This window comes from Sceloporus undulatus, chromosome 2, assembly GCF_019175285.1.
Source record: "Sceloporus undulatus isolate JIND9_A2432 ecotype Alabama chromosome 2, SceUnd_v1.1, whole genome shotgun sequence".
In the NCBI taxonomy this organism is placed as follows: Eukaryota; Metazoa; Chordata; class Lepidosauria; order Squamata; family Phrynosomatidae; genus Sceloporus; species Sceloporus undulatus.
In genome coordinates, this window is record NC_056523.1 from 178,042,958 (window position 1) to 178,058,948 (window position 15,991).

The window sequence follows — 15,991 nt, forward strand, 5'->3', positions numbered from 1 at the left end:
ATAACTTGACTCTCTCAACATCCTAGAAGATTGGTATAGGAGACCAAGTGGACCAGTAGTGGCTATCTGATGGCTGGAGAACTTTGGATCTTTAGATATTTTTGGTCTAAAGCTCCTACCATCCTGACCAGTAGTTCCAATAGTAAGGGGTTGTTGGAGCTGTGATTAAATCATCTGAATAACTAAAGATTCCTCTTTCCCGAACTATGTGGGTCCCAGGCTTTGTTGGATTTGGATCTTGTACTGCACTTTGAAATGGATCAGGAGCCAAATGTTGTACTTTGAGGCAGATTATTGGCATACAGTTTACTGTTAATATGTTGTATTCATGTGTTTAGCAGTGAAGAAGGTAGGGCCTGATGCCTTCAGGCTGTTCTTCAGACAATTCAAGAGCATCCAGATTTTCTTTGGTGGTCAGGAATTGTCTTATTTGTTCTGACCGGGAGCGATGTGGCGTGTATCTTCTGACTGTAGAACCACTTTTATTCCCAGGACAGGCAGAATTAAATTTTGCTTGTACCATCTATATAAATATGCACAAGAATTTTTTTCAGCTGTGATTAACTCACAGTTGGCCAGGAGACAAATCTGAAATAAATAATCTTGGATGTTCTGTATCATGAAATAAAGAAAAACCACAAAACCTGGGCTCACATTGCTGTTCGTGTGTGTGGGTGTATGCATTTTCAAGTTGCTTGTTGATTTACAGCAACCCCATTAATTTCATAGGGTTTTCTTAGGGAAGGAATACTCAGAGTTTACTTTGCCCATTCCTTCCTCTGAATATAGCCTACAGCACCTGGTATTCATTGAGTTTTGACCAGCCTTAAGCCTAACAGTAATATCTAAGGTGATCAGATCTACATTTTCTCTTGCCCAACACTTTGCTTCCTTTGTAGTACAATCAAAATGCTTGGATGATGCTTTTGCCTTGTGGAAAGAACTTATCTCCAAAAGTCGGATCCCAGCTGTTCGTAGCATTGAGCAGACAGCAGCATCTCTGCACATCATGGCTGCTTTATACAGGGTGATGGGGAAGGTAATTAGAACTGGGCATCTTCCTTGGATTTCCAAGTCTACGTATTTGTTTTGGTTCTCCTTCACCTTTCTTTTTTCCTCCTTCCTTCCTTTCTCTCTTTCTTGTCTTTTTTCCTTTGAATGTTGGTTGTAGTTGCTATAAAAAGACTGGGGGAAGAAGGGTTAAGTCTCCATATTGGAATACGCCTCCTTCCCTTGTAAGAGTTGCACACACCCTATGTTTTCCCCCTCCCATCTGAAATTCCTCTCTCCCAAATTGGGACAGTGGAGTTGTTGGTGTTCTGTGGATGAGGCAACTCACAATTTGATATATAGATTGTAGCAGACACATAGGCAGACACATGAACTTTTGCATGTATTGTCAGAGGTCAACTTTGATATACTAGTTGTGGTAGCTTAACAAAAAGGTACACACGTATATAGACTCTCCAGAGATTAAACTGAAGTAGCTGCACCTCAGGAATATCAGCCCAATATTTTTTTTTCACTGACCCACATGGTATGATGAAAAACTTGAAGTGTGGGGGGGATATGGGCTTTTAATTCTCATGGACTGAACTGTACTGCAGTGGTAGTAAAGGTATTTCAGAGGAAGAGAGGGGAAAGAGGGTGACGGGTGATTGATTGTACAGCCCCACAGAGAGAAAGCACTAGAAAATACCTGCCAGGTGGAAGTGACATCTCACAATTGGCTGTTTGAAGCCCAAGGGACAAGTGATATTTATGTGGGTGTTTTCTAAAGCAAAACAATCTGAACTTTTCAGTTCTTATAATACTGCCTTGTTGCTTATCTATCATTCTCTCTCTCTTGATTTAGCACTGTGTTTTTGGAGAGAAATGAGTTGTGTAACTTTCCACAAGGAAACGCACACAACTTGCTTTCAGAAAAACACATCTTCAACATTTCTAGCAAGTCATTATTAGAATCAGACTTTACAGCAAGGGAAAGAATCATGTGGCCTTTCAGATGATGTTGGATTGCAACTCCCAGCATTCCCATCCCATTACCTGTGCTGGCTAGGGTTGGTGCAGGGCCTCATGACGACCACTCCTGCTTTACAGCTTCTCCAGAACATCATAGTTGGCTATCTCACCTCTCATGTGCTGTCTTGTAGTTGCATTCTTTCCCTCGCAACTCATTCATTATGTTTATAATGCTTTATTTCCCCTGTGTTCTGCAGCCATTACAAGCCATGGAAAGCTACTTCCTGATTGCAACTCTGTTTGATGCACTGCAAGATGCTGTGGGGAAGACCAATGCTTTGTGCCAAATTGTCAAGTTACTTCTGCAGCTGCAATGTCCCAGTTATGCTGAGGTGGGAACGAACAATAGATTGCTTGCAAAAGTATCTTATCAGATCTTTCCTTTTATATTCACAAACTCAGCACAGTTAGACTGGCAGTAGCTGATACAGGAATGCCTGTTTTAGTGCATCTTTGTCTGGGACGTTACCGGACATTAAACCACTAGGACATTGGAAAGGAAGTGACTTTGGTGATACTGATCTCACAACTCTGCCTCCTACCGATACCTGCCCTGTCCCTGACGCATCCCTTTTAATTCACAGGGGAAACCTGTGAATGACTTGGTAATCACACAAAGCCCCAAGGGGCGTGTGGGAGGGGAAGAAAAGCCTGTGCCCCTTCAACCACATAATCATGGTTTTTCTACTTTCGCAGGGGTCTTGCATCCCTAACCCCCACGAATGTGGAGGGCAGACTGTATGACAAAGCATAGCCAAACCCCTCAGATCAAAGCTGACTGCTAAAATATTCATTCTTCCAGTGCTTTGCTGAAGAGCATTTACTTATTGTGATATGTAAGTCTGTTCATAAGGATTTGTAAGCCAATGACAAACGTTCTTTATACTTGGCTTGCAAGAAGGAAGGAACAAACTGTTATTTTACTTGTTCACACTAGACCAGGATAAGCCAAACAGGACATCATAAGTGAATGTTCCCATGCTCTCATTATATGGCAGAAAGCTCAGGTGCTGTGCAGACCAGCAGGAAAAGCTGGGTTGGGGATGGAGTCAGGGCATGGCATCCATATGACACTCGCCCCACTCTGCCCCCAGGGCGGCGTGACACTATGCAGCATGGCACATAGATAGCATCACAATGCTCCTCTGGCGCTGCGTCCAAACGATGCAGTGCCAAAGGAGCACCATAAAGCCATGGCGCCATGACTATCACACCCTTTGCAGGGCGCAAATGTTGCCATGGCCCTGATCTGGCTGTAAAAGGGCTGCTGGAGGCCTCCCCCTTAGGGGCTACACAGCCCCTGAGAGTCATAGAGGCTAGAAAGGATCACTCAGGAAGTGGAAATAGGACTGAAAAGCCTATCCCTGTGTTACTGTCTGTTGTACTTTAAATTAATGTGTGTGTATGTAGAGAAGGGCTTCCTGTACCTTGGGATGACAGTCCCAGACTGTTTTAAGGTTGTAAGGACTGACTTGGAAACAGATAGTTAAAATAATACCAGTGGAGGCGAATAACAACAAAACCACAATGTACTGTAGAACTCCGGACTATGAAGATAATAAGAAAGCTTGTATCGAGTCTGCAGAATTTTATATTAACAATTTTCTCTTGCCTACTGAGGTGATAAATGGGTTGTCAATGGGATGAATCCTGTCTGAAACCTCCTATTACACCTGCAGTGGGTTGCCTGTTCTCCTGGTAATGTTTTTCTTCTTCTTCTTCTATCTCTTTTAGATCATTTTAAAGGAAGCTGGATCCTGCCTGCAAAATGTAGACAGAAATAATGATTCTTACATGCTGATGAATCAAACACTAGCTGTGCTCTCTAGCAACCTATGCTTGGCAAACCACAAGGTATCTTGCATGGCATACCTTCCTATCGGCATAATGTAGCATGCTTTAGTAATAAGATGGTTTTTATGCCATGCAGAAGCTTGAAAGCAACATGGGAATAATGCTCCATAGAATAATCTTCCCCAGCCTTCCATACAATTTGTATTCATGCTCACTGACTGTGCTGGTTGGGGTTAATGGGAATTGTAGACTGAAGCAGTTGAAGGCTACTATATTGAAGAAAGGCTGCTCCAGAGCTTGGGGAAGTTGTATTCTTACTGTTCTTATTAATCTTATTACAGCCAGTATGAGCAGTGATTCTGAGTGTTGTAGTCAAAACTCTCTTTTTAAGTCCATCATCTGACTACAGAAAAGTAATGGACTAGGGAGACACTGCCTTCCAGCACAATCAACATTGGGATAGGTATGCAAGGAAGACCCCCAATTCATCCCCTAATAACAGTTCATGTTGCCATACATTAGGGTTTCAACATGAAACTATCTGAAAAAACAAGCTGCAAGTGTATTTTATTTATAGCCCACCTCTCCCTGCAGATTGAGGGGGTTTACAACAAATTTCATTTCAAATTAATCCCCTACCCCAACCTCCTCCTAATAAAAAAAGTAATAAACTAAAAACAATAACAATATAAAATACTAATTAAAAGAAAAAATAGAAATTAGCTAAAATTGAAGATAATTGAAGGTGAGACTTCTATCGTTCTAGGAGTAGATGGGAGCCATCAATATCAGTGGAGAGGAGGCTAATCTGGGAAGGCCTGCCAGAAGAGATCCATTTTAATAGCCTTTTTAAAGACTTCTAGAGTGGTAATGTGACAGATCTCCTCTGGCAGGTAGTTCCACAGCCTAGGAGCGGCAGATGAGAAGGCCCTCTGGGTTACTGCAGCCAATCTGGTCTTAGGCTGCAGGAAATTCTTCCCAAACGACTTCAGTGTGTGTGGTGGATTATGTGGAGGAAGGCGCTCCCACAAGTAGTCTGGACCCAGGCCATGTATGGCTTTAAAGGTTATAACCAACATCTTGTGCCATGCCTGGAAGAAATCAGAGTACTTATTGTCTGTAGTATATCTGGGCTCTACTGACATATCCTGGTTTTCTACATGTCTGAACTTTGAATTCTAGACATTTTTCAACTATCAGAAAATCCCTCTATTTGGGAGTAAAGAATCTTACACATGGGTTATTGAAAAGAATGATGCACTTGGTAATATGGAAAGTAGTCTGCTTAGCAACTGATCTATTTTTTGCCATTTTTTTTCCCTCTTTCATGGAAAGATCGAGGAAGGCCTCCTACTCCTAGTAGAAACTCTGCAAAGCCTTGCTTTGCAGAGGTCCTCTAAAGTCTGGTGCCTGCTCCGAGCCAGCGCTCTCCAGGTTTCAGCTGCTTATCTTGGTCTGCCTCCTTCTATGCTCCCACTGGCACTGAGGCAAAAACTCTTTGCTCAAGGTAGGTATGGAAAACTTACCCATCTTCTCCTTGTTAATCCAATCCACCTGATAATTTTAAAACATCTGATGAGCTAAATGTATTGTGGATGAATAGGGTTTGAAGACCCTGGTTATTCAACAGGGTACTACTGGCGAGGCAATCCATTTGAGATTCAAGGAGGGATTATGCTATCTTCCCCAATTTCTGATAATACTGGCTACAACTCTCAATATGGTGAGAAACACAAACAGAAGGAGAAATTGTCAATTAAATCATAGGGCATCACTGTTGGGACTTCAGTAAACTTTCTTTACACAGTAGAAGCAATCTGCTAAATATGGAATCTTTTGTTTACTTATTTATTCCAGGGGCTTTCAAGTTAAGAACCTTGAAAATCAACATGGGGCTAATGATCAGTATATTTTATTTCCTCTTTGCAGGATGGAAGACTCCTGAAATGGCTCTGAGTGATGCACACAGACTCTACCGCAGTATTCTCTTGAACTTCCCACTGATTAATAGTGACACAACTGCTAAAGATGTTCCAGAACATCCATTTGTAGATCATGGTACAAAAAAAAAAAGCAAAACTGTTTTCCTCCAAAGTTAGCTGAAATTCCTGTCTTGAAATTTTCTCTAAACAGATACAAGGAAGTCCAGACATGGAATTTTGCTTCCATTTGCTGGTTCCTTTAAACCAGAGTTTGGAAATAAGACATTAAAAGTTACTCCAGTAGTTGTTGCCCCCAAAAGGAACTTTTCTGGGCTCTGCTGAGAAGTCAGTGGCCAGATGTAGTGCTGAGGCTTTTCCTCTTATGTAGTGGAAACAAAATTTGCAAATTATAAAAACGTAGGCATACTTTCACATAGCTTTTACATGGCACAATGTTCAATTACTTTATCACGGTCTGTGCACCAAAAAAACCCCAAAAACTCAACCTGAGTACCTGTACTCCACCCATTATGTAATATGGCAGCAGCTGATGCTTTTCATAGAAGCATAGGAAGCTGCTCTAATTTGTGCATAGGACCTAGCACTTATTTCAACTGATGAAAGCTTGCCACAGTTTTAAGCACAGAATACCTGTCTCATGGTACTTGATTGTCTCATGAGAGGTGCCAGGAATGAAAACCAGTGACCTTCTGCATGCATAAGCTTCTTCGTTCATAAGTATGTGTGGTGTCTGTCTTTCTGTATTCTTTCATGAGAGAAAGACATCATATATAAAGAACATTTTTCTTCACATGCAAGCATGTGTGCTCCAAAAATGGGAATCTTTTATTTCAAGAGTGGGCAAAGTATCTTTCTAGATATTATTGGACTGAGATGCCAGTTAGCCTTAGCCAGCAAAGCTGGGAAATAGTAGAGAATTTGCTGTTGCAGTCAATCTGTTTTTCCTCACCTCTGCTTTATTTGCTAGGCAATTCCAACTGTATTTATACTGCTTTACCTAACTTTGTCTGAATTTGAGACAAGGGATGGTTGTTCTTAGTCTTAGGAGAATGGGGGCATCTTGTTAAGACATTCCTTTACTTCCAGGCTTTTGATAGGGTGTAATGAGCCAATTTTATAATATTGGCATTATGATAATTGATCCTATAATCTGTTGTTTGGGGAGGGAGGTTTTTTAAAAAAAAAATACAGACATTTTGCATGGCATCTTTGTAAGTTGTCTTGATTTTTTAAAAATGCTATTTAATACTTTTGATGTAACAAGCACAGGTGATTAACTGAGTTTACTCCAATAGGAACTGTATCCAGACTTCTTATGGCCTTGTCTCCCAAATACAACCATCTTTTTCAGGTGACAACTTGGTGCAGAAATGGCAAGTGTTGGCTGACATGTTTACTTGTTCTGAGAGCTTTGTCTCTCTCCTTGGCAAGATCGAGACTATAAGTGAAGCAAAAGCTTTTTGCTTGGAAACACTTAAAATCTCCATGAAGTTGCAGTCAATTCGGTGGTAAGGAATTTCCTTTTTCTCTCTCACTCATATTGATACATGACATTTTTTTTTTTTTGGAAGACATAGCCATAGGTGGGGAAGCTGCAGACTTGGAATCAAAGGCCTAAACCCAACTGTTAGTGCTATATAAGGTAGACTGACAAATCAACAAGAACTTGGTAAGTCAACATGTACACAAGTTCCATTGATTCAATGACTATTCTAGTTGAGACTAACAACTGGATTAAGGTCAAAATTAACTCCTGTTTGCTGTTTCCCATCTTAAAATATGGGTCTAGGAATTCTAGTTACACCTGCTGCAGTGAAAGTGGAAAGGGGGGGGGGACAGCGAAGTCTCATTATCTTCAATGGTGTTGCAGCTGCATGGCCACACCACCATTGAAAACAATGGGACTTGAGCATCTGCAGATTTTGATATTCGTGGGGGGATCTGGAACAGATCTCCTGTGGATACCTAGGGCCCACTGTACTTTCAAAAGGGCTTTGCCTTTGTCTTCCTCTGAGGCTGCAAAAGTATGACTTGCCCAAGGTCACCCAATGGGTTTTCATGGCTGAGTCTCCAGAATTGTTGTCCAGTGCTCAGACCACTACACCATGCTGCGTCTCACCAGGTACCTTATGCCACTTAAATGGCAGGTTTTCAAGGGCAGAGTGACAGAGAGGACCAAATCTGGCGAAGACTAGAGAAGGCTGCCATCTTGATGCTGTTGAAGTACATGCCTTGTTTGCTCTTTCCCCACAGGTGTGCTCGTTTTCTGGTCTTGAAAAGTGGCCTGGAACTGCAGTGCAACAACCTAGAATCGTGTCACTCAGATCTTGAGCAGGTGCTTTTCCTTCTTGAATCAAGCACAGGTGAGTCTGGGTCAAGTGGAAGGATGGTTCTTAGAGTCTTTTTCTTTCAAGAAGACGAGGAAGCAGTAGCCCTTCTGCTCCATGACTTAATTTAATGAGTCACAGTGAAGGATCAGTCTCTGTCTTGAATTGGGACGATTAGATCTGAAGGGACAGAGCTCTGTTCAATTCCTGGACTTTTAAGTCAGCATTTTTTCTGAAAGTTGTGTAGCAGTGGAGGACAAGAATGATCTGAGGAAAAGGGATGAAATAATTGTTTTTGAGCAGGGGTGGGTAACTATGGGGCTGTATTAACTCTCTAGAGGACTTTGGAGGGCCACATCCTACCACAGCATCCCCACCACTACCAAAAAAAAAAAAAAAAGGTTTAACTGTCTCCAAATTCTCTGTAAGAGGCCTAGTGGTATTTTGAGATGTTTTTAGACATCCCCTCAGGCCAGTGTGGTGTAGTGGTTTGAGAATTTGACTCTGGAGACCAGAGTTCAAATCCTTGCTCAGCCATCGAAATCCTACTGAGTGACCGTAGGTTAGTCAAATTCTCTCAGCTTCAGAGGAAGGCAAAGGCAAACCACCTCTGAAAAAAAGCTGCTTGCCAAGAAAACCTCTTGATGAGTTTGCCTTAGGGTTTCCATAAGTCGGAAACACCTTGAAGGTACAGAACAACACTGTAACAGCAGGTCATTTTAAGTCCAGGAGAAGCTTTTTAAAGAAAAAACAGGAAGCTATCAGATGTCACGTTCAGTTTACTCATTCCCCCCCCCCTTTTTTTTTTTTTAAGATTCTCTCCTGGCCCTAAAATGGTCCCGGGGAGGAAAAATGTGACAAAAATTCCTTTGCCCCTTAGAAGACATGGGGGGGGGGCATGGAGGGTCTTGAGAATTGGGGAAAAAATGCTAAACTAGCTTTTCCTTGCAGTTTTTGAAAAAAATGAGAGAAAAGGTGATGTAAAAATAAAGCCAAAGAAAAGAGGGTGCCAGCACAAAAAGCTTCGAGGCCAGTGCTTGGAGTCATCTGCGGAAGAGCCGTCTTTCCTCAAGGAGGTGACCCTGGAGTTTGTCGACACCATCTCCATGCAGAAGGAGAACTCTCTCACCGCCTCACCAGTTCTGAGACCAAAGCTGAAGAAGTCCCCCAGCTTCCTGAGCCACCCAAAAGGATGCCACTGCTCTCTCTGCTCAGACATGGTTCTCTCAGCTATCTGCCTCTGTTGGCTGGTCACCTCTGCAGAAGGGGAACTGGCCTTTGGGAACAAGGAAGAAGGGCTGCATCTCCTGGAGGCCACTCTGCAGCGGTGTGCCACTGTGGCTCTGAGGATCTCGAGCATGGTAGCAGCCATTTCTCAAAGCAAAGACAAGGAGGTTAGGGCTCCACATCAATCCTCAGTCAAATTTCTTGATGATTTGGTAGCCCATATCTATGTGACTCTTGTAAAGCAAAGCATGAATGACAACAGACCAGAGAAAAGGCTTTGGAGGCTTATGGAGACTGGCTTGACCTTTCTGTCTTCCAAGGGATCACAGGGGCTTGGACATGAATATGAAAGGGCTAAATTGTTGCTTGCCAAAGCAGTAACTGCCATCTCTGTCCTAGCCTCTGGGCAAGATGGCTGTGCAGAGAACATAATTTCTAGTGCTTGGTCTTGGAAGTCCCCATTATCGCCCCAGAGGCACCAAGAAAACAAGCCAGCAGCAAGGAAAACATTAGATGACCTTCATATGCTGGCTTCCAAAAATAAAATACAGAGGCAGGTAGGAGCTTCCCGCAAAGCAAAGCCAAAAAGAATCCAAGGAATGAAGCTACAGTCTGTGATCAAAGAGAATGATGTGTTTGCCCTGCCTGACTCTGACTCAGAGGCTCCTCCAGTTATCCTTCGGCCCCCTGCAGAACACCGTACCCCAGCCCAGCAATCCCTTCATGTGTCTAGAACAAGTCGCTCTTCCACTGCCAAGCCAACTCTTGCCCCCAAAGCTCCGTTTGTGGTTTTTGAGGAATCTTCTCCAAAGCTGACAAGTGAACTTCCAAAGGCTCCCAAAGTGACCAGGAGAATGAAATCTCGAATTAAGGTAACGGGATATTGTGACAGCTGGTGGCAAAAGCTAGGAAGAGCATGGGGGTTGCACAGTTTTTGAGATCTTGCTCAGCTAATCAAATGCACTTTAGTTGATTTTTAACCAAAAATCTGCATTGTCTTGCAAAGGAGGGGAAACAGATCCTAAAGAAGCAAATCCATTATCCATATTAGGTGGTGCAGATACATGTTTGAACAAAAGCTATCTTTAAAAGTTCTCCTTGTGATTGTATATTGAGCAGTTTATTGTACAGGTTGAGTGTCCCTTATCCAAAATGTTTGGAACCAGAAGCTTCTTGGATATCAGAATTTTTGGGATTTTGGAATATTTGCATTTACATAGTGATATATCTTGGAAATAGGACCCAAGTCTAAACAGGACATTCATTTCTATTTCATACACACCTTATACACATAACCTGAAGGTAATTTTATACACAGTGTTTTCAATAATTTTGTGCATGAAACAAGGTTTGTGTATATTGAACCATCAGAAAACAAAGGTGTAATTATCTCAGCCACCCATGTTGACAATTTTGGATTTTGGAGCATTTTGGGTTTCAGAATTCTGAATAAGAGAGACTCAACCTGTATAACATATTTTTAAAATGTCATATTGTGGAATGAGCAAGCTTGTTTTCTGCAGCTGCAGAGGCTAGGACATGGAGCAATTGATTCAAACTATAGGAAAAGAGATCCCACATTAGTAAGAATGTCCTGACAATAAGAGCTGTTTGACAGTGGAATACACTGCCTTGGAGTATGGTGGAGTCTCTCTCTTTGGAGGTTTTTAAACAGAGGCTGGGTGGCCATCTGTTGGGAGTGCTTTGATGACGTTGTCCTGCATGGCAGGGGGTTGAACTGGATGTTCCTTGTGATTTCTTCCAACTCTGTGATTCTAAGATTCTAAAAAGATATATTGCTTCATATTGGAGGTTGGCACTTTTAGTTTTCAACCAAATTCAAGAAGCATGTAACTGAGTCCTAGTGGATCATTTATTGGATGAGGAAGCTCCTCCTGGTATTATTGAGCTCTAATTTCATCAGCCTCAGCCAGCATAACCAGTGGTCAGGGGTAATGGCAGCTCAAGCCTAACAACATCTGAAGGATCACAGATTATGCATACCTGTTTTAGAAAAAAAATTAAGTTTGTTATATTTGCTAATTCAGCCAACCAATGTTTGTTTGTATTTCTTTATTTTTAACAAATGAAGAAAAAATCTTTTACAACTTTTTAAATTTAACAGTTTTATATAAAAGCAATCTGACTGGTTAAAAATGAACTTTCAGTGTGTTCATGGAGAAAAGGTTTATTAACAGCTATTTAGAAGTGGCAGTATCATAATTTTGCATGAAGAAATACATTCTTATCATGAACCTACTGCAAATCAACTGTTTTGGGTCATCCTGAATGCCAGAATTATATGTGTGAGAGAATTCTCTATTCTTTCAAATCTTTAATTATAACAATCCCTTCACTGTCAATCTTGCTGTCTGATTCCTAAAGTAAAAAATCCACAAGAGAAAGTGTTCAGATTTCTTGGACAGTCCGGTTACAATACATATTTTAGTATTCTTTTGAGGCATTATGACCTCTCTGAAGAGTGTTCCCTACAAAAGGTCTACCAGAGCATAAAGAAATTACTTTTTTAAAAGTCCCAGAACTCGCAGTTAGCCAGGCCTTTGGCCATGTTGTCCAGAAGATTTAGGAGATTGGTCACCACAGAAAGAATCAAGTACCTACAGAAGCTTGCAAGGAAGACATGAAACCATGTCATTCCCCTATAAATGGCACTTCGGCTGAATGTGGATTTAGCCTATAGCCTTCATGGTTATGTCTTTATTATCACTGTTAATTTTTCATCTCCCTTTTTAAGTCTATCTTAAGTTAATAACTTTCATCACAACCTTTAGCAGTGAGTTCCATTGCTGTCTTCCTTAGGTCAACTTCAGTGACGACAGTGATGATGAAGATACTCCAGAAACTATACAGGCATCCCAGTTACCCACAGTTAGAGAGAGAGCGGCTGCCACCCACAGGCGAGGACAGAAGACAGCAACATTTAACCGAAAGTCCTTCAAGATGAACCCTGCTAAGATGACAAGGTGCAGTGGGAGCTCTTCAGACGATGTCTCTCAGATGGCAAAGACAAAGTCTCAGCCTGGAAGGCCATGTGCTAAGAGAGGCACTAGGCGACGAAAACAGCATGAAGAAATCCAGAAAGCTTCTTGTAAGGAGAGCATTTGCAGAACCCAGGATGAACAGGGAGAAAGAGATGGAGAAGAAGAGAAGGAATTGCTGAGGACTGTTGAGGAGGGGCTAGAGGCCAGTTTTGAAGTCTTACGGGGTTCTGATGAAGGTGATGTCATTAAAGGTAGGCATGGTTGCTTGAGAAATTGCAGGTAGCAGGTAAAATTGCAGGTAGCAGGTAAAAACCAAGATCAAGGTGGGCAACATGCAATCCCACAAGCCATTCTTGTTACCCTTAACCTCTATGACAGCCATGCTACCAAGATTTGGCAGCACATCTCAAAAATCTCTTCAAAACAAACATTTATCTTTCCAAACATGTATCTTTCTAAACTCTTCTAGAACATTGCGTAATAGCCCAAAAACCCTAAAAAAAAAAAAAAAAGATGGATGCCTGCTGCGAAAGCCTTCGACTTCACATTTATCTTTCTGTTTTGCTGCCAGATTCTCAGGGTAGTGTTGTTTGGTGGAGAGAGGCAGGATACACTGATGGCATTGTGGTAGTCTTCTTGGGAAAAGCAGTGGGAGTACCAATGTGAGGCTTTAAGCAGAAAAGCAAAGCATATGCTTCAGTTTGATGGGCAATGGAGTTGAGGTGAACCAAGATGTTGGAGTAAGACTGCCTCATCTCTGTCTCCCTCTGCCTGGCTGTTCAAGCTTTGGAGCAGATCATAATTCACTTCCCTATGAAAAAAGAAATTTAAGCTACATTAAATGGGAACTTTATAGGAAGAATTAAGTATTCTGTTTTTTACAAATAATTTTTATTAGTTTAATTCTAATCACAACATAAAATCCCATACAGACATATGGTAAACATAGTACACTAACTATGAAAATATAATAACACAATATGACAAAAATATATACAGGTTGAGTATCTCTTATCTGGAAATCTGAAATGCTCCAAAATATGAAACATTTCAGCAATTTTGGAATATTTTGCACTTTGTATAACCCTGTAAAAAGTGTATTCTGTACATGTACTGTATTTGCAAGGCTTGAAGACAAAAGGTTGGAGAGACACGAGAGAAGTTAGGCTGTGAAGAGGCATGGAGGTGGTGCTGTGTTGCAGAAGGCTTTGTTACGCTTTTTTAAGTTGCCATAAGATTTTTCCTAGTGTGTTTGATGAGGAAGATTTGTTCTCTGCCTTCTGTGTTTCTGCTGTATTGGCAGAGAGTTGTTCATATATCAAAAAGACAATATATGGATGGTTGACATGGTTCTTTTGACTACAGGAAGCAGAAGGCAGTTTAACACAGAAGATGAGCAAGAGATTCTCCGGAGAGATGTTAATGGTGACTTGCGGGAATTTTTCAAAGCTGCAAACAAAAGAAACAATGAAGATCCATTTGACTTGGGCATTCTTGCAACCTCTTTGGACACACCTGCCAGTAAGAACCATGTTCTTCTCCCCAGTCCCCTAATGCTGAAAGCTGAATGATTGTTTAAAGAGTGACAGTATGGGGAGGCTCTTAAAACCAGGTTTTCTTAAACCTGCCACCTTGACAGATCATGTGATATGAAATTCTCCCTCAATTGCAGCTGTTGCAGACTTCTTTTCCATGGACTCAATCTATGACTCCCTGCAAGTCGCCTTCCACTCAGTTGGCCATTACCCTCCGGGCACTCTGTACAGCCATCTCTGTCAGCTCATGGCACTGTGCATTGGGAGCAAGGATCCCTTCCACACTGCTTACCTGGTTTCTGAATCGGTTGCTGTCACTCTTCGCCATAAGATAATGACTGCCATTCACAGGAAACTGAAGTAAGAACTAAGGCCAAGGAAAGGGATGTAGGCATGGTATATGGCTGTCTGGAAAAGATATCATTGACATGGTTTGCTTGAGGTGCACAAAATGTTTTAAACATGGAGGAGTCCATCTCAGTGAGTTGCTGCCCGGAACAAGCTGCCTGATTGAAAAGCAGTAAGCCCAAGTAGTGACTTATTTGCAAGCAGCTTCCTCTAAAGGCAACCATTTCTGTTATGAGTTTTTCATTAAATGGAGGTTTAGTGACAACTGATTCAGCATACCTTTCTGTCCCTATAGAATTTACTGAGAGGGCAAGTTCCGATTAGCGAATCAGGCAGAGATGCAGTGGACAATTAATTATGTAGGCAGGTTCTGTAAGGAACAGCAGCCTATGCCCAGTATGTAGTTTCAAAGTTGCCTTAAAAAATCTCTGTCCATATTGGTGTATCAGATCTGCTGCAGGCATCGAAACAGGAGTGTATATCTCAGATAGCTGAAATAGATATGTCAGGCCACCCCTACCATTAGGCAGATGCTGGCAGGAGAAGTAGCAGTGGCAGCCCGCTGGCTATGCCTGTTGAATCTCTGGGCAATGTACTGTTTTGGAAGACAAAGACATGCACACCCTTTGGCCTGTGTTATTTGTACTAAGCCACCTCCTGCCTTCAAATCTGGTAAAGGATGCTATTCTGTTGGCACTATTTAGCTGGCAGTTCAGTCATATTCCAAGAGGGGAGGGAACATCATCAGGCAGCAAAATATATTGGACAGCCCTGAAGAAGTGTGTTCTAATAATTCTGAAATTTTAATCCCTTAAGAAAATCTATACTAATAAAAAAACCTGCTTAGATAACCCTATGAACTTTTATTTTCCACATTTGTAACTTTGAAGGATGTTGAGAAAAGGGTGGGGTGCTGTTGTAGTAGTTCTCTGAAATGAAATAACTTCTTATGTCCCTCATGCTCTTTGGCTTACCTCCTTTGATGCCCAACATCTTAATTACCCCTTTTATCCTTAGCAAAATGAAAAAGGCATCAGTGGCCAGTGCTGCGAAGCAGCTGGAGGCGCTTAGCCTTCAAGAAGGAAAAGGTGATTCTCGCTTCCAGCATCTCTCAGACCTGGAAAGCGTCTTTGAATTTAAGTGCCTCACCCCGGCGGACCTGGAGGCAGAGAACTTCAAAGAACAGATGCAACAAATCCCCCAAGGTAAACAATTTCTTTTCCTTTTTGAGTGGAGATGATACTTTCACCATGTTTAGCAAGCAGTGCTCTTCTTGACAGCAAGACAGCCCTCTGTCTCTCTTAAAAGCCCTTCTTAGGGACATGGCACTTATGCTGTTATGGCAGAAAAGACTTCAGTTCTTGGTACTGCAGAAGAATCCTTAATCAGTTGGTGTCTTTAATTCTGTGGTCTACAATTCAAAACATAAATTGTGCAGTCCAAATGGGCAGTCCAAATATTGAACAGCAAGTAGGTTATTCAATTCAAATAGTGTTTAGGTTTATGCAATGCCTTATTGAGAGCATATTGCATTAGGGAGCAGTTAAATTTGGAGAGCAAAAACTGAGAAAGAATTGGGTCAAGGGTGGGGAAGTTGTGGCTCTCTGGATGTTGAACTACCATCATCCCTGATCACTAGCCAAGTGGGCTGAGGCTGATAGCACTTGGAATCTAGCAACATCTTAGAGGGATACATAGTTCATATTCTTGGACTAGATGCTATAGCATTAAGATATCAGAACTATATATATATATCAACTTGCTGGTTGGAGGATTCTAGTAACTGAACCCTG

General features: G+C 41.7%; 1 protein-coding gene across 2 annotated transcripts in view; it reads left to right on the forward strand.

The window, feature by feature from the left end:
* ESPL1 (extra spindle pole bodies like 1, separase) overlaps positions 1-15,991 on the forward strand; it is a 46,683-nt gene that overhangs the window by 20,457 nt on the left and 10,235 nt on the right. For both annotated transcript variants that reach the window (XM_042450237.1, XM_042450236.1), the window contains exons 11-22: positions 900-1,039; positions 2,220-2,354; positions 3,757-3,876; positions 5,152-5,323; positions 5,746-5,874; positions 7,111-7,267; positions 8,013-8,122; positions 9,038-10,185; positions 12,134-12,566; positions 13,681-13,836; positions 13,988-14,210; positions 15,216-15,403. In XM_042450237.1, coding sequence (XP_042306171.1) covers positions 900-1,039; positions 2,220-2,354; positions 3,757-3,876; positions 5,152-5,323; positions 5,746-5,874; positions 7,111-7,267; positions 8,013-8,122; positions 9,038-10,185; positions 12,134-12,566; positions 13,681-13,836; positions 13,988-14,210; positions 15,216-15,403 — 3,111 coding nt within the window. The remainder of the gene's footprint in view (positions 1-899; positions 1,040-2,219; positions 2,355-3,756; positions 3,877-5,151; positions 5,324-5,745; positions 5,875-7,110; positions 7,268-8,012; positions 8,123-9,037; positions 10,186-12,133; positions 12,567-13,680; positions 13,837-13,987; positions 14,211-15,215; positions 15,404-15,991) is intronic.